The following is a 25,356-nucleotide window of genomic DNA, read 5'->3' on the forward strand; positions in this document are numbered from 1 at the left end:
TTGGCTGACTGAGTTCATAAGACCTAGAACCATTAAAAAGGCCACTTGTATAGAAAGATGCTTTTTCATGTTTATTACAGCTGTGAACTCTTCGCTTTCTGAAGTAGTCACAATCCACTTGCGAGCAACCGTTTTTGTTGTTTAAAAAAAAAAAAAGCCCACAAAATTATGTAGCATTCTTTTTCAAATAAGAAAAAGAGTAAATTTAATTATAAGCTTGGTTCTTAATATTTCTGTTTCAGTTCATTCCAGCTACTTGTCTTAATCCAGTGTGAACAAATGTACATCATTAAGATTTAAGAATTAATTCTCTCTGCATTAGAATGCTGTGGCTTGAGTGCTGTTCTGTTTCATTTCTTTCTATGTAACAGGAAGCAGCAGTGACTTTGGAAAACATAAAATTACTTTGGTTTCCATTTACATCCCACAAGTTCCCCTCCTTGTGATTTCCCCATTTTTTGTTTGTTTGTTTTAATATAGTTCCAACATACGTAAATTTTTGTCTCCGTTTCCATCATTCCTCAAATATACTATTGTGTGTGTGTGTTGTTTTTGAAAACGTATTTCTCAATAACAAGCATTCTTTAACTGTTATGCTGTTTTCTTAAAAACAGGCATTGCAGCTAACACAGATTTATTTATGTCTTAAATTATCTAGAGAGGCAGGCACTGTAGGATACAGTATTGCTAGTAAGTTTGAACAGTTTACCTCCACTCAAAAGTACATTCTGAATTACTGGTAGAAATAAAGCATGCTCTCTGGTGCTTTATATAAAAATATAAAAGCAAAATTCAGTTCAGATTAGTCCATAACTCTGATTTCCAAATAGTGTCCACTTTCATTAGTGAAGTAATTTTGTTTCCATACTTATATCCTTCAAAAAAAGTCAAATATTGACCCTTTCCTCAAATAGCTGTAGTTCTGTTACACCTGGGGCTAACCTTTGAAGCTGAAAACATAGAGCAGTTTCACAGTGGTGTCAGAATACCTCCCCCCCACCCCCACCTTTTTGATTGAACAGCTTTCTTTCTCCAACTCAGAAGCAGTTCAAGAGTTCAATTTTAAAAAATGGTTTGACATTCCCAGAGTATCCCTGAACGATGATAATATAGTAATGCCTGGAACAATAGTTAACGTTGCTGAGGCAGGGTTTCTATTCTAAACTCTGTTTTCAGTTACTCATAACTGTTTAAAAATGTGGCCATTTAGGATGAAATTTTCTAGCCCTGGTCTCTACAGTAGACAACATTTATTTTCTGCTTTCGGGAGGAAGTATTAAACACTGAAGCCTGTGTTTTAGTATGAGTAACGTTTCAGAAAATTATAGTTTCTGCATTATAAGTAATTAGTGCAACCTTTTAATGAACAGTTATGCGTCTGAAATGGCTGAGAATATAGAAAGTTAAAATTCAATGGAGAGATTCCCTTAATTGAAGAGAAGTGTCTTTGATCTGTTCAAAACTGATTGAGATTTAGCTGATTTAAGAAGCTTTGAAAGTTGCACTTTGCACACACAATGTAAATATATCACTTAATCACGTGATAATAATAATGTTGGGAAGGGAAGTAGTCTGTGCTGTGCATGTGTGTGCTGCTGATGTGACTGAGTACTGAATGCACACATCTGCCAAGATACAGACTAAAGTGTATGTTGAATGAACCAGGCTTTAGTGCATAGTAAAGAGTGAGAGTATAACAGCCCTAGTTCATTCACTGCTCGTTGGCTAACACAGTTCAGTTGCAGGAGCACTTGGATGCACACCTGGAGCGGTGTAGAGTATTCTAATATTATCTAGCTAATAGATCCAGGTTTATGGATTTTTTTCTTAAGACAACTTTCTCCTTAGGAAATGCCATTAAAAACTATGTTAAGAGAAAAGTTAAGACTGCATGGTAAAACCCTTAAGTCAGGAAATGTCAAAGTTGAATGCACGAGCTTAAAACTGTAGCTTTTATATATAGTCATTATACACATTGTAAGACATTTTCTATCACCTTGCAAGGTCCATCTCGTAGAGTGCATACTGACTGAATGGCCACCAGGTGCTACGGTCCCTCTTACCTCTTTTTTTTTTTTCTTCTTTTCCCCTTTTGAACTCAACCTCTTAATGACAGTAACCATCACTTAATGGAAGACTCAGCACAACTACTGTGTGCTCTTTGGCCTTTCGGTATTCTGGGGCATTTTTGAAAAACACTGTGTGGAATAAGGCAGTCTGAAGGGGGTTCCACTCACCACAGGTGCACCTCTTTGTGGCTGGGTCTGGGAATTAGCTTTTGCGCCATCTAGCAACCCTTTCTTTTGGTTGTTCAAGCTGTGACCCCTCTGGCTGTGACCAAGAGTACTCCCTCTTTGTGACTCAGTCCTCCAGCCAGGTCAATATACAGTCTCCCCCCTCTTCTAAGGTAATTAAGTCCTCCTGGACATGCTGTCCGTATGCTGTCGCAAGTAGTCTTCTATTCCAATTCCAGGTCCTGTACCACTTTGCCAGTGGTTGGAAGGGGATCCCAGGTCCACCTATTAGTCTGGTTCGAGGCCGGGGACCCTATGACTAGCAACCTAGGTCTGCTCAGTCTCAGTGCCGGTTGTTGTTTCCCTTGATTCTTACTCCATCTCTATCTCCTTGCCTATCTCTGGGTTTACCTCCAGTGATTCAACTGCTCCCCAGGGCTACTTCATTCCTCTAGGCCTCTTGTAAGATTCCCTAGTCCAGAGCAGAACCCCGAGACTTATCCTACCCCAGTAGCTCTTTTTCGTCAATGGCCAATTCCCCCTTCTTTTAGAAAATGACTGGAGATATCTTCCCTGCAACCCCTTTCTGCCCTTGCTTCCTGACTTTATACTCCTCTTCCAGTTGGGCTTATCTGCCATTAGGCTTTATCAATCCCTGGTTCTGCTCCAGCTGCAGCATATAAAGTTAATTGGCTCCTTGTGGCCCATATTAACCCTTCTGTGGGCTGAACACCGCATCAGAGGCAGCATAGAGCATTCGATCAGATTATTGTAACCTTGGTTTCCTAGTGCTATCATAAATGTGCTTCAGATATATCAAAAAGTTATAAAGTTATAACTGTTTATAGTTTTTATAGTTTAAAGTTATAAAGGCTAAAGTTATATTAGCCTTTTAAGGACAGTTTGTTGATTAAAGGGACATTGTTAACCTGAAATCTAGTCAGTTGCATAAAATGGATTAAAAATTGTCAGGTGTCACTTCTGAACTACTGACCTTTTTTGTGTAGTTTTACATCCACATTGGTTTTTATTTTTAATTTCTTCCTCTCCTCTTCTGCTGCGTGACCCACGCAAACAGGAAAAAAGAACTGACTATGGCAGGGAAGCAATGAAACTGGTTGTACACAGAGTGATGTGAGATGCACAAAGCAAGCAGACTAGAAAAATATATTCTTCTCTAATCTTTCATTTATAATTGCCTTAGACATAACAGTAGAAGGGAAAATATATATATGAAGCACACTGGGCCTTGGGCTATAACAGCAGCCCTGGGAACAACTACAAGTTATGGGCTACAAACTGTGGGATCTGGGGAGAACTCCCTGGCTCCTGCCTGGATGTACCCTCTGCCCCCCATGGCAGGAGATCTCAGCACTGACTGAGCTGGGAGCACGTACAGACAAGCAGAGAGAAGGCTGCTGGACTGTAATCCTGTTCTATGTTCTTTACAGAATAAAGTCTTGTTCCTGGGTGTTTGTCTGAGCAGGTCTGGTCTGAGGTGAACACACACCACAGAGTACATAAAGGAGCCTCAGGCCCAGTTTCCCAAAGTTGTGTAAAAAGTCACAAGGCAGGCTTCCCTATCTTGAACAATCTCATACTGGGCCAGTGAACAGGAAAGGGGGTTACATATATATTTTGATGGAAGTGTGATTTGTTGGTAAATTGATCTTGTCTCCTTGAAATGAGTCTCCGATAAACAGTCAGTTCACAGGTTTGCAAGCTGTGGTCCATGCAGCACTTGCATGTGTTCTATGGCAGTGGTTCTCAAAGCTGGTCTGCCGCTTGTTCAGGGAAAGCCTGGTGGGACAGGCTGGTTTGTTTACCTGCCACGTCTGCAGGTTTGGCCGATCGCGGCTCCCACTGGCCGCGGTTCACTGCTCCAGGCCAATGGGGGCTGTGGGAAGAGCAGCCAGCACATCCCTCGGCCCGCACCGCTTCCCACAGACCCCATTGGCTTGGAGTGGCGAACCGCGGCCAGTGGGAGCCGCGATCGGCCAAATCTGTGGACACAGCAGGTAAACAAACCAGCCCAGACCGCCAGGGGCTCTCTGAACAGGTGGCTCCTTGCCACAGAGATGTTATGCAGTTACAAATGGGAGGGGATAGTAGTGTCTAGAAGAGAATAGTAATAGTAATTCATTTGATTTCATATTTGCTAAACTATTATGGTGTCCTCAGCACTATACAAGGCACAGATGAAATCCTGTTCTGTGCCTAAGGCACATACAGTCTAAGGGCTTGCCTATATAGTGCATTAGTGTGTACTAATGCACTAAGTGGGGTGTAAATTCTAGTGCTCACTAGCATGTTGCACACTAACTGATCCATGTGGACCCTGCTGGCACGCCCTGTAGCGGCAGTCAAAAAAGCAAACAGAATGTTGGGAATCATTAGGAAAGGGATAGATAATAAGACAGAAAATACCCTTGCCTCTATTATAAATCTATGGTACACCCACATCTTGGGGCGACCAGATCTGCATGCAGTATTCATCTCAAGAAAAGATATATTGGAAAAGGTATAGAAAAGAGCAACAAAAATCATTACCGGTATGGAACAGCTTCCATATGAGGAGAGATTTAATAAGATTGGGACTTTTCAGCTTGGAAAAGAGACGACTAAGGGGGATGTCAAGGTTCCTTCCCCACTCTGAACGCTAGGGTACAGATGTGGGGACTTGCATGAAAAACCTCCTAAGCTTATCTTTTTACCAGCTTAGGTCAAAACTTCCCCAAGGTTCAAAATATTCCACCCTTTGTCCTTGGATTGGCCGCTACCACCGCCAAAAAAATACTGGTTACTGGGGAAGAGCTGTTTGGAAACGTCTTTCCCCCCCAAAATACTTCCCAAAACCTTGCACCCCACTTCCTGGACAAGGTTTGGTAAAATGCCTCACCAATTTGCCTAGGTGACTACAGACCCAGACCCTTGGATCTTAAGAACAATGAACAATCCTCCCAACACTTGCACCCCCCCTTTCCTGGGAAATGTTGGATAAAAAGCCTCACCAATTTGCATAGGTGACCACAGACCCAAACCCTTGGATCTGAGAACAATGAAAAAGCATTCAGTTTTCTTACAAGAAGACTTTTAATAGAAATAGAAGTAAATAGAAGTAAAGAAATCCCCCCTGTAAAATCAGGATGGTAGATACCTTACAGGGTAATTAGATTCAAAACATAGAGAATCTCTCTAGGCAAAAACTTAAGTTACAAAAAAGATACACGACAGAAATAGTTATTCTATTCAGCACAATTCTTTTCTCAGCCATTTAAAGAAATCATAATCTAACGCATACCTAGCTAGATTACTTACTAAAAGTTCTAAGACTCCATTCCTGGTCTATCCCTGGCAAAGACAGCATATAGACAGACACAGACCCTTTGTTTCTCTCCCTCCTCCCAGCTTTTGAAAGTATCTTGTCTCCTCATTGGTCATTTTGGTCAGGTGCCAGCGAGGTTACCTTTAGCTTCTTAACCCTTTACAGGTGAGAGGAGCTTTCCCCTGGCCAGGAGGGATTTCAAAGGGGTTTACCCTTCCCTTTATATTTATGAGAGGGGAATATGATAGAGGTCTATAAAATCATGACTAGTGCAGAGAAAGTAAATAATGAAGTGTTGTTTACTCCTTCTCTTAACACAAGAACAAGGGGTCACCAAATGAAATTAATGGGCAGCAGGTTTAAAACAAACAAAGTATTTTTTCACACAACACACAGTCAGCCTGTGGAACTCCTTGCCAGAGGATGTTGTGAAGCCCAAGACTGTAACAAAGTTCAAAAAAGAACTAGGTAAGTTCATGGAGGATAGCCAGGATGCGATGATGTCTCTAGCCTCTCTTTGTCAGATGCTGGGAATGGGCAACAGAGGATGGATCACTTAATGATTACCTGTTCTGTTAATTCCTTCTGGAGCAACTGGCATTTGCCACTGTCAGAAGACAGGATATTGGGCAAGAGGGACCATTGGTCTGACCCAGTCTGGCCATTCTTATGAAAGGTCTGTGGTGCATGTTACAATGTAGTCCCATTTCAAACTGTACTACGTCACTGTGTGCTCTGAACTTTTTAGTACACACCAACTGGGTCCACATGGTCCAATGAGTGTGCACCTGCTAGTGTGCACTAGAACTTACGTCCCAGCTGGTACACACTGATGCACCATGAAGACAGGTGCTAAGAGGGAGGATGACTTCCAGTGCTTTTTAATGTAATCTGCTGACTGTTTGGTAGACTGTGCAATTTACAGAGGAATCACTATTTTATGATGATATTTCCCAAAATTTTAACTCCAGAAAATGGTATTTCTGGCACTGATAACAGAGCTCCAGAAATTTTAGTTAATGAGTGTAGTGTTGCCAACTCTTGCACTTGCACCAACTCTTGTAAGCCTTGCACCGTTTGATGTGATTTTTCTGAAAGCCCCAACTTATGGAAGCCTTGTGTTTGGGGTGAGAACCTCAGCTTTCATTGAAGAAAAGCCTGAAAAAGTGATTCAAGTGTAGCCTAAATGCTCAAAAGCTACAAGGCAAATAAAAAGTACCCGATTAAAAAAATATACTCATGATGTTGGTGGGCCTGACTTGTGATTTTGAATACTTGGGTTGGCAGTACTGTGGGTGGAGAAACACTAGTCTGAGGATTGTGTTAAATAAATTACTGATTGCAGCACATCATCTTCGGGAAGGTCCTCATGAGCCTGCTCACCTCTGGTATTTTGGATAGAAAACAGGTTTACTTTGCCCGAAATAGATATTGATACTTGACATTGCCATGCCCTCCTATTTCTATTTCTGTAAATCAGACTTCCTCTTCAGAAGATTCGTTTTGTTATAATTTAGTTTTTAGAAAAATTGAAGCACTTCCCAGTTGTCATAGTCATTTAAGTTAACAGTGTCTTTGTGCAGTCCTCTTGTGAAGCCCTGCTTCATGTCTGGTAACGTGAAATGGCACAGTGGTCCTATGATAACGCTACAATTTAATTAAACGTGCAATGTTTCCTGGATAATTGTGCTATAAGCGTTATTGATTCTTGGTCACGCACAGCTGTAAAAAAAAAGAGGTTGTCATCTCTTTTTAAGGAGAGTTATGTGTGCTGATGTAGACTGGTAGTGCATGACTGTCAGAACTCCATTGCAATATAACTAACTTTAGCTTTAAACATATTAATTTATGTACAGGAACTTTTTAAATGAGAAGATTAAGATGTAGCAAAAGTTCTTCTATTGCTGTGAGGCTGGCAAACTTGTTTCCCTCAAGGAAGGCAGTTTGCCTGAAGAGATGAGTAAACCTGATTCTTTCTGTGTATATTTTAGCTACTGAGCTGGAATACAGAAACTTCCTAAAATTCAATGGCTAGTTCCCCCGAGTTCTAGTCTCACCTAGAAATGAATGTAATTAAAGTATGTAACAGCTGAGAGAAACTCTCTAAGTTATTGGTCAAGGATCTGTCCTTCATTTAAAAACCAAACAAATCAACCACCAGTTGTTTTTGTAATTCTTTCATTGCTGTTATAATTTAAATGTGATCTGCAAGCAGATTTCAGCAGAGCTTTCATTCAAATAAATAGGAAAATTTGGAACACACTGGAGACTCCCTTTCCAAAGAAAATTTGCAGCACTTGGCACATCATTCAACCTTCTAAATTAATTGTAAAATGTTAACTACTTTTTTTCTGAGAACAAGTAGATGTACTATTGATGAGTATAAGTATCATGGATGCCCCAAAATCCAATGGTTATTTTGATAACTATTCATAAATTATAGCTATAAACGCAACAGTTAAAACTATGATATAATATGTAATTAAACCTAAAATAACTGGGTTATTATATACCACAGTAATCAGTTAGGATTAGAAGTTAAGTATAGAAATAAAGGGGCAGAACCCCAGCTCCACTAACTTCAGAGGACAATTGACACCCGCTGAGGCTCTGCCCCAGATTGTTGTAAAGTTATTGCAGCTGAGCCCTACAACATAGTTAGAATGATCAGGTGCCCTGCATATTTATAGTCCAATCCTAATGCCATGGAGGGAAATGGCAAAACTCCACTCACTCAGTCTGAGGAGGATATGGCTCAGTATTACTGTTTGTTGTGTGCTTCTCAATACATGTACTTTATGCATGAATAATATATGATATATAATCATAGAACAAAACAATTCAGGGTGTATGAGTACAGCCGAGGAGTATTGTTCATATGATTGTTTATATTATTAGCAAAAGGTCCTCACACTGAAAACTTAAATAGGAATATAGGACTGAAAGAGACTTTCTGGGTCATTGAGTCCGGCCTCTGGTATCAGACAACCTTGTCATATAATCATGTTCAATAATTTATCAAGCCCCTTTTTAAAACTAGTCCAGTTGCTTGCTTCCAGTACTCCTATTTGGAGGCCGTTGCAGAACCTCAGTCCTCTGATGGTTAGAAACCTTCTAATTTCCAGTTTAAATTTCTCCAGGGCCAGTTTATGCCCATTTGTTCTTGTGACAACATTGTCCTTAAGTTAAATATCTCTTTTCCCTCCGTGGTGTGTCATCCCTCGTCGCAGCCCCCCACCCCCACCCGTGTATTTATCCAGGGCAATCATAGCCCCTCTCAGCCTTTGTTTTGGCCTAACAAATGAGTCACTTTTAGACTCCTCTCCTGCAATAGGCTATCCATTTTCCTGGTGAGTCTATTAGTCCTCTGCACTTGTCCTAGTTTGAATTAATCTTTCTTGAATAATATTTACTTTGCTTTTATTGATGTTTATACTATATAACATACATGTATAATTATATTGAGTTTACTTTGCTAATCTTTGTTGTTGCTGTTAATACCCTGAAGATACATCATGTCAGGCAGCTGTTGCTTACCATGGATGTTTGCATTCTGGAGCTGAACAGTTCAGATAATCGTGTAAACACAGCTTATAATATTTCAGACTCCAACCTTCTGTTAGAAAAAATGCATATCTGTACAAATGCCAAAACAGACTTAATTCTGAAAGAGGTCTACACTCATAAAGTGCTCTAATCGGGAAGTAAGTAACATCCTGGTTTCTAAATCTGGAAGTTCAGTTTTTTATGTTGTCTCTGCAATTACAAATTATAGCACTGAAGCTGCAAAAGCTGATCTCAGATATCAATCCAACTGCTCACATGCATAAAGTTAGCCATGTGTATAAGCACTTGCAGACTTTACTCACTGGTCTGTGGGCACATAGAGAAGAAGATGGAGCAGACTGGGAAGTCCTATAGAATAAATATCAAGTACACATAGCTATACACATTTTTCTTTCTTTTTTTTAACTAAAATTTACATTTTAAAAACTTTTTCCTGGTCCTGTATTATTTATAAAATGTTCTAACATTTCATTCTCATGTCTTAGTTTAGAAAATTAAGAGATGCTTAAAGATTAGTTTTATTTCCCTCTTGCTAAATGACAATTGCAATTTTCTCTCCTCTGATCAATTTTTTTTCCCCTGAAGCTTTGAGTCCCAATTCAGAAAAGTATCCTTATTCACAAAATCATATTAAGCATGTGCTTATGTTCTATCAAACTCAATGGCACTGAAGCACCTGCTTAAGTGCTTTCATGAATCAACATGTCATTTTGTAAATTTTAAATACTAAAACATTCCCCCCATCCTTAGTTCAGACAAGTTCCCAGTTGGGGCCACCCTAGGAATACCTCTCTCCCAACAGGCTCTACTCCCATTTTTGCTGTCTTGAGGCTTTTGTAGCCTGCAATATCCCCTTTTCACTTCAGATATTTTAGCTGAAGGAGTAACACAAGCAACTTTCTTTTTCTCACTATTGGGTTGGTGAGGTAAGCCTGTTCTCCCGAAGAGGATTTCTTAAATTGAGAAATATGATTACTTTTCCAGCATACTAAAAACAAAAGATACGGTAGAGAGCCAGCTGTCCTGTCTTCCCCCCCACATGAAATTAGGGGCGAGGGGAGATTGTAAACCATTGCCTCACCCCCGGAGATAACAAAAGAGAGATCCCAGCATCTATTGTAAGGGTGTTCTCGATCTAGAGAGGAAGCCCTGGTTTATGGCTTCATCTGCGAGATCTGAGGGCTTAGGTTGCATTTTGCTTTTGTTTTAATGATGGTCCCAACTTTCGCTACCCCTTCCTTTTCCTTAAATCTCTATGTACTGGTGATTCATATTTTAAGTTCTTTGAGGCAGGGGTTGTCTCTTTATAGATAGATATCTCAACATGCAAAGTTAAGGTGCTAAATAAATAATAATAGCCATTAACAAAAATAAGGAAAAATATTTGTATAAGCCACAGCATATAAAAACAATGAATTCCACCCAGCTCTGTGAAGCATGATTTTAGTTCTTTCACTTTTTTCCAAGTGAATGCTTCTGCAACAAGATTGAGCATTGCAAGCTGGCAGCTGTCATCTCTCAGATCATGGCCTTTATTTTAAAGATGAAGGTGATTGCAGGGCCACCTTGTAGAACTCCAAGGGTTGCATTTTGTTTCCATTTCAGCCACCCCTGCCTTGTCATGATTTCCCAGATGGGAAATTAGTACATGGAAATATGAATCCAAAGAACCAGATTTAACTGCAGAAACTGAAAAATTCAAGGAGAGAGCCCAAGTAGAATAAAAGTTGTCATAGTTGCTCTTCATAGTAGGGAGCGTTTCTCTGGCTGAAATGTGTGTATCTTAATACAATACTGTAATTATCTTCCAGCTTAAAGGGGCTTTATGCACTCTTAGAAGGAGTTGAGGCACTTTTACCGTTAAGAACTTCTACATACAACTTCTAATCTTCATACAACTTCTAGCCTTCATACAACTTCTAATCTTCCAGCAGCTTTAAACTTGCACAGAGAACAACTTTTTAAAGCATTTGATTATGAGATGTGAATGTATGTCTGCAAACATCTAATGAGATCTACACATTTCCCCCACCAGGTTTGGAGGAGAACAGCCTGTGTACATCAATATTATTAGGGATCCTGTCAACCGATTTTTATCGAACTATTTTTTCCGTCGATTTGGAGACTGGAGAGGGGAGCAAAATCATATGATCCGCACCCCAAGTATGAGGCAAGAAGAAAGATATCTAGTAAGTTCTTTTAAATTAAAGCCTGTTAACAAAATACTTATTTGTTCACCATCCAGATAAATAATTACAAAAATTGAAACAGGATGTTTGGAAAGTTAGAGAATGAATTATCTTTCATCTCCCTTCAGCCATTCCTGGTGTAGGGCTTCATGTTAAGTTGTATAGTCTTGATTTTCATCAGGCTGTATAGAGCATATGCTGCCTTGATCAGGAATATAATTATCTATTTGTCATGTTAGAGAGATGTGGTGAGTGAGTTAATACATTTTATTGGACCAGCTTCTGTTGGTGAGAGACAAGTTTTTGCGTTTAAATAGAGCTCTTCTGCATACAACAATGGAAGACATCTAATTTGTCAAGATAACTGTGAACCGGGTCCAACTGCCACTGAAGTTAATGGAGGCTTTCATTTACTTAATTGGCATTGGATTAGGCACTCTATTTGTCATGCTGGATATTTGGGACTGAGACCAAGAATGTCAGTCATGCAGTTTCACTAGAGTAGGGGGGTTCTCTCAACACATTTTTTGGGTGGCCTCCGAATGTGGCCACCAATTCTCACTGGTGGCCACACTGACACTTTTTCCTAAAATATGTAATTAACTTGAGGAAAAACAATTAAATATGCACAGACACACATCCAAATCCTTGTAATGTGTATTTGTAGGGTTTTTTGGCAGACTCAGTAATACAAATAACGCTGCCTCCCCCTTTGCGAGTGATATTTGTATATTTGTTAATATCACAGCACACTTAGTACCTACCTGGGAGGCTGTGAAAAGTGATGTGATTTTTAACAAACATACAGGTATCACTTTTCACAGATAGTTAGTAAGTTTGCTATGAAAAATGATACTTGCATGTTTGTTTATCACTTTTCTCATTAAGCCCTGGATGGAGGGGACACGGCGGGAGGTGGCAGGGGCCAGAGGTGATGGTGGGATGGATGTGGGGATGGGGAGCCAGTTGGGGCCTGGGGCAATGAGGGGGTGGATGCGAGGCTATGGGAGGCAGCAGGGGTAATGGGGATGGGTGATGAGTCCAGGTGTCACGTGGACAGAGCCAGGACCCGGTGTCTTTTGCCATGCAGCCAGGGCCAAGGCTCAGCACCCGCGGCCAGAGCTGGGGACAGGAACTGCGTGGCCGGAGCCATGGCCTAGTGTCTGTTGCCATACAGCCGGGCCGGGACTCAGTGCCCACGGCCAGAGCCAGGAGCTGGGGACAGGAATTGCATTGCCGGAGCCAGGGATTGGAGTCTCCTGCCACGCAGCCAGAGCTGTGGGTCAGTGCCTGGGGATGAGTGTCTGCCGCCTCATGGCCAGAGCTGGATTTGGGTGCCAGAGCCCAGGGCTGCGTGGCCAGAGCTCAGGAACAGAAGATCTGTGGGTTGGCGCCTGCTGCTGTGCAGGTGGGGCAGGGGATCAGTGCCAGGGGCTGGGGTCGGCGTCTGCCACTGCACGGCCAGACCTTGGGACTGAAGCCTGCTGCCACACAGCTGAAACCAGAGGCCGGAGGCTGGAGCCCTGCAGCTGGAGCCCAGGGCCATGGGGCCAGAGCTGGGGGGGGGTCAGTACCACTGCCCCGCGGTTGGAGTCCGGGGCCGCACGGCCAGGCTCCTGAAGTCCCACCACTGGAGCCTGCTGCCAAAACCCCCTTCCCCCAAGGTGGTCAAGAACTCACCTTGCTCCTGCAGCGTTGTGCCCCACCTCTCTCCAGAGGTGGTGCGGGGCACTGTGCATCTAGGAGCAACAAGGAGGGAGTGTGAGAGGCTGATGCTTTGCCCCCTCCCCCAATCACTGCCCAGGAGGCTGTTGTGGCCCCATGAAAACCTCCTGGTGGCGCCAGGTGGCCACATTTGAGAAACGTTGCACCAGAGTGCTTAAGAAATTTGGGTGAGCCTAAAAATTTCATGTTCTTCCTGTAAAGCTAAAGTAGACTCAGCCAGCTGCAAGTGGTGTCTTTCACAGACTGATCCGATTCCAGTTCTTGATTTTATTTGCTCAGCTTTCTTTTGTGACATAAATGCTATTTGTGGTTGATCTTCTGTTCTGTGGAATATATGTTTGCTAATTTTGTGTTTTTTACATTGATACTGTGTGTGCTCAGCAACTTGAGAGTAGTAGACTGCCTGAGGTGACCTGTTGCACACCCAATGTGTAGTATACACCATAATGTCTCAGCAAAGACAAAAATATGGGGTTACATCCTGACCCCATCACAGTTAGTGTTGAAACCTCCCATTGGCTGCAATTGTGCCAGCTTTCACCCATGATTACCTAACACATTGGGTGTCATTAGGTATAAATATAAAGCAGTATGTTCAAGAAAGAGTTATGAAAGCTAGAAAAGATATTTTGTAATTAAACGTTCATTTGAAATTACTCTGCTTACAAGTTTCAGAAATAAGCTTTAGCCTGCTCCAGCACCATGTAAGGTTGCTGCTTATTGCCACATGGATCGGTTCCAGTTTGTGGATATTTAATTCTTTTTCCAGAGCTGTGATTGTCCTCACCAGCTGAAGTACCACAGTGCTTACTTCAAAGTTCAGAGACAACCAAGGAAAAGGATCCCTAGGGCACATTTGTGATAGGGCAGCTTGTTTCTTTATTTTATGATCTTATAGAAAATGGTACAGGATCAAAATAGATGAGGGTCTAGAGAACAACAAGAGAGAAAAATGGCATAGAATCATAGAACTGTTGCAGGGGGTTAGACGAGAAATCATCAAGTCTATCCCCCTGCACTATGGCGGGACCAAATAAACCTAGATCATCCCTGACAGGTGTTTGTCTAACCTGTTCATAAAAACCTCGAATGATAAGGGTTCCACTTGGAAGCCTATTCCAGAGCTTAACTACCCTAATAGTTAGTCTTCCCAAATATCCAACGTAAATCTCCCTAGCTGCAAATTAAGCTGATTACTTCTTGTCATACCTTCAGTGGACATGGAGAACAAGTGATCACGGTTCTCTTTATAGCAACCCGCAACATATTTGACGACTTATCAGGTTCCCCCTCAGTCTTCTTTTCTCAAGACTAAACATGCCCAGGTTTTTTAACCTTTCCTCATAGGTCAGGTTTTCTAACATGTTTTATCATGTTTTTGCTCTCCTCTGGGCTCTTTCCAATTTGTCCACATCTTTCCTAAAGTGTGGTGCTCACAGTTGGACACAGTACTCCAGCTGAGGCCTCCCCAGTGCTGTGTAGAGCAGGACAATTACCTCCCATTTCTTACATATGGCACTCCTGTTAATACATGATAGAATGGATGTTGTGAAGGCAAAAATTATAACTGGGTTAAAAAAAAATTAGATACGTTCATGGAGGATAGCTCCATCAGTGGCTATTAGTCAAGATGGTCAGGGATACAACCTCATGTTATGGGTGTCCCTAAACTTCCAGCTGCCAGAATCTGGGACTTGATGACAGGTGATGGATCACTTGATAAATTACCTTGTTCTTTTAATTCCCTTTGAAACATCTGGCACTGGCCACCATCGGAAGACAGGACAATTGGTCTGATCCAATATGGACATTCTTATGTTTGTATGAATGATATTTTTCACAGCTGAATCATCTTGACTCATTCAGTTTGTGATCCACTGTAACCCGCACATCCTTTTCAGCAGTTCTACCGCGTAGCCAGTTATTTCCCGTTTTGTAATTGGGGATATGATTTTTTTCCTTCCTAAGTGAACTGTTTTGTATTTGACTTCGTTGAAGTCAGACCAATTCTTCAATTTGTCGAGGTTGTTTTAAATTCTAATCCTGTCCCTCCAAAGTGCCTGCAGCCCTTCTCAGCTTGGTGTCATCTGCAAATTTTATAAGCATATTCTTCACTCCATTATCCAAGTCAATAATGAAAATATTGAATAGTGCTAGACCCAGGACTGACCCCTGTGGGACCTCACTATATTATCCATGCCTAGTTTGATGACAAACCACTGATAATTACTCTTTGAGTACAGTCTTTCAAACAGTTGTGCACCCAATTTACAGTAATTTAATCTAGACTACATATCCCCCATTTGCTTATGAGAATGTAATGAAGGACTGTGTCAAAAGCCTTACTAAAATCAAGTTATAGCTGCACATCATCTGCTTCCCTCCTATCTATGAGGCCAGTGTCTTAAAGAAAAATAAGTAAATTTTTTGGAGGGACAAGGAAGTAGATGAGGCACAAGATGTGTTCTGTACCCTTTTTCACACCACAACTCTGAATTACTTCTGCACAGCACAATTCACAATAACCATCCTAGATGAGGTCAGTTTTACCTAAACAAGGCTATGTTTTTGCATGTAGCTGAGCTGTGGGGTTTTTTTTTTTTCCTCATTTGTTTGTTTTTTGGCTCTGTTACTTTTATCATATGGCTGCTTGGGGTACTTGCATGGGTTACACTAAGCATTTTAAAATTTTATCACATCTACTATATAATTAAAAACTCATTTGTAAGTGTTGAAAGTATTTCTGCATTTACTGTATGTCTGGGGATATTAAGAGTCAGCTTGGGTCATTGCTGACATTCTCATGCGTGTGCTTGGAAGGCAGACTAACAGCTTTCCATTATGTGTGCAACGTACGTGTGTTTGTGTTCTGTGGTGTGTGTATAGGACAGAACAGTTGGGAAAGTATATTTATACTAGAGTCATCTTGCCTTCCCTTTAGGAAAAAAGTAGGAGATTATTGGTACACTTTGTACTTTATCCTGCAAGGTGCTGACTGCCTTCTCTTGTCATTTAAATGGGCGGTATGGTGATTGGCACCTCTCTGCTTAAAAATAGGTGAGTATTTCATAAGGCTTCATGCAATTTAACCCATTCTTTAAGGCTTATGATTCACCAAATACATAAAGTTTCAGTATATTTACTTCCAACAGGCACTGTTACAGGATTGGAACTTCATAAACGTGTATAATTCGTTGGTATCCCTCTTGCTTTAAATGTTAATGGCAGAATGGAAAAAGATGCCCATCTTTGTACTCTAGCAAGTTTTCTCTCTCTCACAGACACACACACACGTATACGCATGTGTATGTGCACATGGACAGTTTGGTCCAAACATATTTGCATGGACACAGAAGTTATAGGCACAAGAAAAAAAATTATAGTAGCAGAAGGCCAGTAAAATGTTGGTGTCAGTAGCCCATTGTCTTGCTCAAAGAGCATTTTGTTCTTTTAGAGACATTGTCAGCAACTTTGTAAAGATTAATTTGTGTTTTTTGTTTTAATTTTCACTGTTCATAATGCTCTACTGGAAGACTGGAAACAAAATGTTCCCCTTTTGGACTCTGTCCTCCTCCTTTTGGCAAACTTTGATTGTCAGATGTCTTATTCAAAGAGGCTTGTTGTTCATGTCTGAGTAAAGTATAGGCCAGCTGCCAACAAAATTCATTTTAACAAAAGTCACTCGTTCAGAATGTTAAAGATTTTTGAAGATGTGTTATCTAACCAAATTTCATAGTATGTAACTGCATCTTAACCCTTTCCTTTGTAGTGCAAAGAGGTGTATACTTACATTTTAACTGAGATTATGGGTTTTATGGCCACTTTAAAATCTGCTAAATCAATTGCTTGATCTAGTTGGGAAGAAAATAAGGATAAAATTTTTACCCCAGACATACAGCATGGCAGCCTTTTAGTATACTACTGATCCTTGGGCAGGTTTCTGCCTTCAACCCTCCACATTTACTTCCTAAAGATTTTCTTTGGATGAAAACTAGCCATATAGTGTGTGTTCTTTTCTGGGGGGGAAGTGGGGGGTTTCAGAGGGTCATCTTAGTTTTGGGTAATCCCTCATAAAGCTCTTTAAATGCAAAACATTGCATTATAAGTGAGCTGCTGCTAGTGTAGTGGTGGTGTTGGTCATTGTACTACACATAAACAGCTTGGGGTGGATTGTGCCTAGCCATGTGCTGATGTGCAAAGAGAGAGGACACGAGTGAGGAGGACAGGAAAAGATGGCCCTGTTCCCCTTCCCTTATGCGCCTGAACAGGGGCCAGGAAGAATACCAGTTCTTGGATTCCACATATATAAGAACAAGGGGAGTCTAGCACAGATCACTATTCTAGCCTGCCAAAAAGGGAGGGGGTTGGGCAGAAGGGAGTACGGGGCTGTGGTCCCACGCTCATCCTTCCCTACCCCCTTTTTTGGACCATGTGAAATGTTGTATTTACGTACTAAATATGGTACAGGCAGCTGCTGCAAGGTGAGCTTCTCTACACAGCTCAGCCCGTTCCTTGACCTAATCTGCAAAGACCACTGTCTCTGCTGAAGTGATGTATACAGTCAATCATCTAAACAGCTCAGTCCTGGACTTCTCCAAAGGTAAATCGTGTTGATGTTTTAGTGTGTGTGACAGTATATTGGGAAATGTCTGAAACCACCAATCCCTCTTCAATTAGGATTTCAAGCACATTCACTGGGAACTGTCCCACCTTATGTTCCCATAAAATTAGAAGTTCTTTTGGTTCCTTTGGGCCAAAATCATTTGCCCAAATGTATGGACTCTGGAGGCATTCAGTCCAGCCTAACTAAAGCAACTATGTCATTCACAGCACAGGTAAGGCAGCTTTTAAAAGAAAACTCCATCCATGAATTCAGTTTAGGCCCCGGGCCTGAGAGATCAGAAGCTAAGGACACCTCACAAAGAATATAAACTATTTGTATTTGAAAACTTTTGATTACAGTTGTTCTTTCTAAACTTCCTGCTGGTCATGGGCACCTTTCAGAAACCACTGGGATCATTTGTAATACGAGGAGTGTGAGAGAGAAAATATAAAAGAGATGTAAGGATCTCTTTTAACACTGACTTAACAACCTTTGATCTAAGGGCCAAATACAGAAATAATGTGTGAAGTGGTGTAAGTTTTATGTTATTAATTGGGCTTCAGGGAGTCTAACTGGGTCTGATTCTGAACTCATAGTTGTAAATAAATGTCAGTGTAACTTCATTGACTTCAACAGAGTTACTCCTGATTTATTCCCGTGTAAAATCAGGAAAACCCTGAGTCCAAAGGCATAATTTGCATACTAAAAGGCTAAAAGAGGGGGGTTAGCCAGAAAAAAAGAGCCAAGAAAGGATAATTTAAGATAATATCCTTCTCGATGGATCACTGGATGATGACCGGTTCTGTGCATTCCCCCCCGGGGCGCCTGGTGTTGGCCACTGTCGGCAGACAGATACAGGGATAGATGGACCTTTGGTATGACTCAGTATGGCCATTTTTATGTTCTTTTGTACTTATAAAGTTTCATTATAAGTACCTGTTTTTACACACACACAAATTTCTGAAAACTTTGGGATGAAATCTTCCATACTTGGTCTCTACCCAAAGGGGAATATTTTAAACAAAATCCTTCATCTTTTTCTTCTTTAAGTTTAGTAGTTAAAATACATAATCCCTTTCCTTCTTTTAAAGAAATTCTAATCACATTTTAGGCCTCAGTTCTACAAAATCTTACTTATACAAGTGGCCCCACTGGAAAGTCTCTCCCCCCCCCCCCCTTTTTTGTCACCTTTAAATTAAACCTGGGAAAACAAATGCAAAAAAATGCATGAATGCTACATTAAGTACGGTTTCTGCCGCAAGTTTAGATACGCCATGTGGTACAGATTTGTTTTTCTTGTTAAATATGTAGATCAGTATATTTATTGAGGTCATTACTTTATGTGATAAAAAGCTCAAAATGCTGTTAGAACATCCATCTGCATTCCCCAAATTTGTGAATTTGACTAACAATGTTGTACTACTGCAGCGTTTTGCATTTGATATATGCATATTAATAAGTACATTTAAGTAATTAATAAATCCTCAATATTTGTCTAGCTCCGTTAATGTACTGTATTTTATTAATTAAATCAGTAATAAAATGTGTAGTGTTCATGTGTAGAAGAGAATTGGCCATCACAAGCATCTACCAATATCGGATCCTGCCTGTAGTATTTTTTCCTTTTTGTTTGGAAATTGAAAATATCCAGTAAAGAGTCATTATTTTTTCAGCATTAAGGAACAAATTGGGCCCAATCATGCCACGCCCTCTATGGATGAAATTCATTCCTGTGTTTCTGTTAACTTCACTGAGAGCTGCGTGCATAGATATCTTGTCAGATTCAGGACCCTTGTTTCTTATTAAAGGGTTAGACTTTATTTACCATCAATTGTCAAAAGTTCTCTAAGAAGCACTGCTTGCAAAATTAAGATTGTTAAACCCAGTATTTGTTGTATAATTTCAAATACTGTGATAACATTCCTTGTGTTATTTAGTTTGCTGCAGACATGGCCTCCTGGAGATATCAGGGCCCAGGAAACACTTAAGTCCTGGGTGCCCTCTAGCTATATTGTTTTCCCTATCTCCTTACATATGTATAACGCCTTCCAAGTGAGGATCTCAAAGCAGATTACAAACATGAATTGATTAAACCTCACTAAATTCCTCGAAGGGCCAAAAATGATGTTTCCTTTACATCGGGAAACGGAGACACAGAGCGGTTAGAAGTGAGTTGCCCAAGTTCACATAGTAAGTGTGTTATGGAGCCAGGAAAAGTTGTTCTTGGATCATCTGGTTCCCAGTCATGAGCTTTAACCATAAGACTATATTTTATGTACCTTCTTTCCCTCCTCTCCAAACTTACGCACACACACAGGCCAGCATGTTCCCAGTGTTATACCCCTGTGCTGAGATGACTGGTGGTATTCTTTTGATGTCTTTCAGTCTATCCTGCAGTGCTGATGCTTAAATTTGCCAGCTGTAAATTCTCATTTGAAGATCACACAGTAGCTTCAATAACTAATGCTACCATTCAGGATGAAGGCAGGGCGCTTCTCAGGCATAGCCACCTGTCAGCTGACCCGATTAGAACAGTTTTTTTCTTTTCTAATGAGTTCTTTTAATAGTCTCCAGCTGTTCCCTTTTTCTACGTTAATTCTCAAAATAAAGCTGTGTATTTGTCTCATATTTGTTTAACTATTCAGCGAGTGTATATGCTCTTAACACAATTTATTGTTCACTTAGATTCTCCCATTCTATATTAATCATTTGCAAAATCATAAAGAGTCACTGTCAGATAACTTAGGCCCTCAAATTAGATTGTGTTCTTAATTTTAAAAATAACTATAGAAAACATGATATTAACAGTAACATTTTCTTGTCAGTGATGTTTTTTTAATGGTTTTCCATTGCTGGGTTTGCACCCCAAACACTGTAGCATGATCCTGCTGCATGAGAATCAGAAATTAACCTCGCTAATTTATTTTCAATGACCAAGCTGAGCAAAGTGCAGATGGTAAATAATAAATAACATAACAGTGAAAATTGGGTCTTGAAAATAGTGTGAGTTTCAGCAACATAAGATGGTATTAGTAACACAAGTGAAGAGATTTGGATTTGATCAATGATTTTTAACCTGACAATAGTTACATCATTCTGTGTTGCACCCCTTTTCAGTAAAGGACTATGTAGGGTAACCACAAAGCTTTGCTTCAGAATATAAAAATTAAGTCAGTTTTTTCTTAAGATTTGTGGATGTTCAGCACTTTGTGACTGAGCATCTCAAACTATATTGCAAACGTTAAGAAACTCCATGAGAATTTAGGACCCAGGAAGCACTGAAGTCCTGGGTATTAGTCAGTGGTACCACAGGTGCTCAACACCACTGACAATCAGGCCACTTATATTTAGGAACCAACATTAGGCACCCAAGTCTGAAAATGTTGACGTTCATTTTTGCAGTTAGCAAGTTCAGGCGAGTTCTGTGCTATCCTTATGGGTGAAAAGAATATAATGCAGCTTTTTTTAAATTATTTTTCAAGATACTATTGTCTAGTTTATGCATGTGTGGCCATACTTTCCCTTTCAGCTCACAGCCCAAAGACCAGGCTGTGTGCTGGGTATCTTTGCAGGAAAGGAAATCTTATAGCGGAAGACCAAAATGGAAAGATCACCAAGTCTGGTGTTTGTAAGTCCTCAGGGGTGTGGATGGCATTTGCCACAGTGACATTGCACAAGCAAAACAATGGGGACAAGGAAATACATGTTTTTATCAGGAGTTCCTGTCATCAAGCAGACCCATCACCAGCCAAATTTGAGGGATAGTGTGTGCATGTGCACACATCTCCACAGATTGCAGGGGAACATCCCTTGTGCTTCCAGTCATCCTCCTGTACCCATACACCCTGTTGATCAATGCCAACAGGGCAGATGGAACTGACAGGACCATTCTCTTCACCTTAGATTCTGACTGTAGAGGTGGGTAAGCTAGCAGGAGGGAGAGCTGAAGGCTACAGGCTCGCTCTCTCTTTCCCACTCTGCTCCCCACGAGGAAAGGTGGGGAAACCAATAGGGGGACCGCCCTTCTTGTAAGAGGAGGGAGGCAGATGGAGCATCTTTCACACTATTTCTCCCATCAGGTGCTGCTCACCTGCTTGGCAGAAAGGTGAGGAGTTTGCTCAGGAACAGATTGTGTTTGACATTGGGTGACTGCTAAAACTGATGTGTTCAATGTGAGTTTCTTCAGTGTTGCATTGTTTGAAAGAGGAAGGGAACATTCCTTCCCTGAATGAGGTGTTAGCTGTTTTCCTCATGAGGGGCACCACTTGCTCCGGACTTGCTTTCACAAGCCAGGAAGGTCATGAGTTGATTTGCAAGTCTTAAAGACACCCCTTTGGGATGTCCAGTACTTCTTGATGAATGAATGTACTGAACTCCAAGAATGCAGGCAAGCTGTTGGTGGGTGGACATGTGTGGAGCGGATCCATGGTGTCTGCACCTCTCGGATCATGTTCTGATGCAAATGCACAAGCCGCTGTGATGTTACACTTCCTCACCATTTATCAGTTGCTGGGATGATGTCAAAGCAGAACCTGTCTTCACTTCTCTCTCCTCCTCTTCCCTTCCCTCTAAGGTGCCGAACGCCCGATGGAAAAGGGACACTGGTGGCTCTGGTTGGCACTGCCGGCCAGGCCATTAAAATTCTGGTTGGTGGCGCAGCATGGGCCCGGGGCTAAGGCAGGCTTACTGCCTGCTCTAGCTCCCAGCGGTGGCCAGGTCCTTGCATCCCCTAGGCACATGGGCAGCCAGGGAGGCTCCGCGCGCTACCCCTACCCCTAGTGTCATCTCTGCATATCCCATTGGCCAGGAACTGTGACCAGTGGGAGCTGCGGGAGCAGCACCTGTGGGTGTGAGGGCAGCATGCAGAGCCTCCCTGCCTACCCATGTGCCATGGGGCTGCAGCCACCTGCCGGCTGCTTCCTGGGCGCCACGGTAAGCACTGCCAGGACCCCACATCCTGAACCCCCTCCCACACCCCAACCTCCTGCACCAGCCTGGAGTCTTCACCCGCACCTAAACTCTCTCCCATAGCCTGCACCCCCTCAACACCCTACCCTAGCCTTGAACCCCCTCCTAAACCCCTCATCCTTGGCCACCCCCAGAGCCTGTACCCCCTACCAGAGTCCTCACCCTCCCTGCACTCCAACTCCCTGCCCCAGCCCAGAGCCCCCTCCTGCACCCCAAATCCCTCATCCCTGGGCCCAACCGGAGCCCTCAACCCACTCCCACACCCCAACCCTTTGCCCCAGCCTGGTGAAAGTGGGTGGGGGGAAGAGCAAGCAATGGGGGGGGGTGGAGTGAGCAGGGGCGGAGTCTTGAAAAAGGGGTGTGGCCTCGGGAAAGGATGTTCGTTTTTGTGCAATTAGAAAGTTGGCAACCCTACCTCCCCCTGCCAGTTACCACATCAGTCCTTTGCTCTTCATGGGCCTGCACACAGTTGCAGCTTCTCCTTTAGGCTGGCCAGTGCAGCTGCTAAACTTTTAAGAGCCAGGTTGGCATCTCACTTCAGGGCCACTATGCCTGTTTTGTTCCCCTTCCTGCTGCTGCTGCTTTTCCTGCCAGCTGCCTCTCCAGACCTATGCCCAGACTTCCCCGACCTCACTTGTTGGGTACTATGGCCCTGAGTATAGGGAAGGTTATGAACTCATATGCCAATGCCTTGAACAAATTAATTTTTAAATATTTTTGTGGGCTCCATAACTCTGCAAACTGCTTCTCCCTCTCTGATGCCAAATGAGTGCAGTTGCCTTCCCAGCACTCTCTGAGCTGCCGGTCTTCTGCCAGGACCTCCTCCGGACCGGGAAGCTGAGCTCGGCGACCAGGTCCATGGCAACCAGTGAGGGGGCAGATCTCCTCACAGAGCCCCTGCTACACAATCTTCATCTTCTTCTGCAGGTGGCGGAGTCGCCCTCAGAGCACCAGAGGCTGGTCCTGGCAGGATCAGAGACCTCCTGGACTACGACTGGGGGGACTGGGTGGATCCCTATGCATTTGGCTGGTGCATGGGGCTCTCCACCCTTGGCATCCCTTGGCGCATACTTCGGGAGGTGGAGACAGCCTTATTACCCACTTCTCGGTCTTTCCTCAAGCGGGTCCTGCAAGAGATTATCCTCCACCCGCCCCTCACCCCAGGCCCTCCATATCTCTTCACCTGGCACCTGCCCCGTGAGTCCTCTTGACCCCCACCCCTTTGTACCCTGAGCTGGCTGCACGATTTGCAGCTGGTTCGCTTCCGAACTGCGCTGCGGGACCATCTTTACACGCTCGTGCTCCACACTCTTCACCACCCACGTGTCCCGTCCCAACACCAAGTGGCAGCACCTTCTACCAGCTGTAGAGGGTGAGGGACCCCAGTGGGCCAACCTCTACTCCATCTTGGTTCCACGGCCCGCCAGGAATATTAGCTGGCAGCTCCTTCCTGGAGCCATGAGCACGGGCATATACCTGGCGCAGTTCACCTCTATTCCCAAAGCTTGTCCTTTTTGCAGTGTGAGGGAGACCTGGGCAAATGTCTATCTGCAGTGTGCCAGGTTGCAACCCCTCTTCCTGCTCCTCCAGAGCCTGTTCTTGTGGTTCTGGCTGCACTTTGCCCCGCACCTTTTTATATATGCACACCCCACCGCTGGCCCCATGAAGTCGAGGGGCCTCCTCGTCAACAACCTCCTAGCTATGGCCAAGGTGGCCATTTATAACAGCAGGGAGAGGAGGTTAGCTGAAGAGGGGCTCTGAGACTGTGGGGCCTGTTTTCGTTCCTTTGTCTGCTCACGCATCCGGGCGGAGTTCCTCTGGGCTACATCCACTGGCTCCTTGGATACCTTTGAGGAGCAGTGGACACTGTCTGGGGTTCTCTGCTCGTTGTCCCCTTCAGGTTCCCTAGTTTTGGCCCTTTGACCCTCACACCTGTTCCTGTTTTTTTTTTCTTTGTTGTCCCCTGAATTTAGTTGAGTTCTGGGCTCAGTAGCTCCTCCCTGGGCTGAGGGAGGGGCTTTCAGCCCACCCACTTCCTAGCACCCAAGAAGGACCGTTTGTAATCAGATACGTTTATCTATTTCTATTTGTTACAGGGTGGATTGTCCCAGAGGCTGGAGAGCCTGGGGCTAAGCCAGCCCTGATTACAGGATGTGCCACACCTGGGTTGAATCAGGGGATCCCAGGATAAAAAGAGTGGGAAGCTGCAGTGAAAGCAGAAGCCCAAGCAACTTGCTGTTTGGTCTGTAGACACTGCAGGGAGAAAGAAGTCTCCCATAGGGCCTTGAAGCAGCAAGAGAGGGTGGGAGAGAGTTCTCCAGGTAGGGAAGCTTAGGAGCGAGACTGTGCAAGCCGTGGAGAAACTGTCAAGGCCTGTTGGGGTGAAGTCTGTGTGCATTTGTGGTGTTTTGGGTTAATCAGGAGAGAGACACTGAACTGCGCTGGGCATAGGGGGCCTAAATGAAGTGTGTGTCAGAGGACTAAATGAAGCTTTTGTGGGGATTGTTTGAGCCACTTTTGAACTGAGAGTACTTAACGGCCCTTGAATGGGGGAAACATAGGGTGCTGCAGAGTGACTTCTGGCCATGAGGGGCTACTCAAGACATGGCTGCATGATCTTATACTATTTCACAAACTAAAGTAGGAGAGTTAAGCTGCTCTCCTTTTAGGTTTTATAATAGAAAGGAAAAATTATGCAGTGATTGTTGAGCCAATGTGCTGCTGAAATAGCAGCTGGGCTCATGG

The 25,356-nt window shown here is 42.8% G+C and overlaps 1 protein-coding gene across 1 annotated transcript in view; it reads left to right on the forward strand.

Moving 5' to 3' along the window:
* UST (uronyl 2-sulfotransferase) overlaps positions 1-25,356 on the forward strand; it is a 288,796-nt gene that overhangs the window by 161,714 nt on the left and 101,726 nt on the right. The window contains exon 5 of the mRNA XM_084625151.1: positions 11,162-11,315. Coding sequence (XP_084481277.1) covers positions 11,162-11,315 — 154 coding nt within the window. The remainder of the gene's footprint in view (positions 1-11,161; positions 11,316-25,356) is intronic.

Source organism: Lepidochelys olivacea, assembly GCF_965140295.1.
Source record: "Lepidochelys olivacea isolate rLepOli2 genome assembly, chromosome: 3".
NCBI classification, from domain to species: Eukaryota; Metazoa; Chordata; order Testudines; family Cheloniidae; genus Lepidochelys; species Lepidochelys olivacea.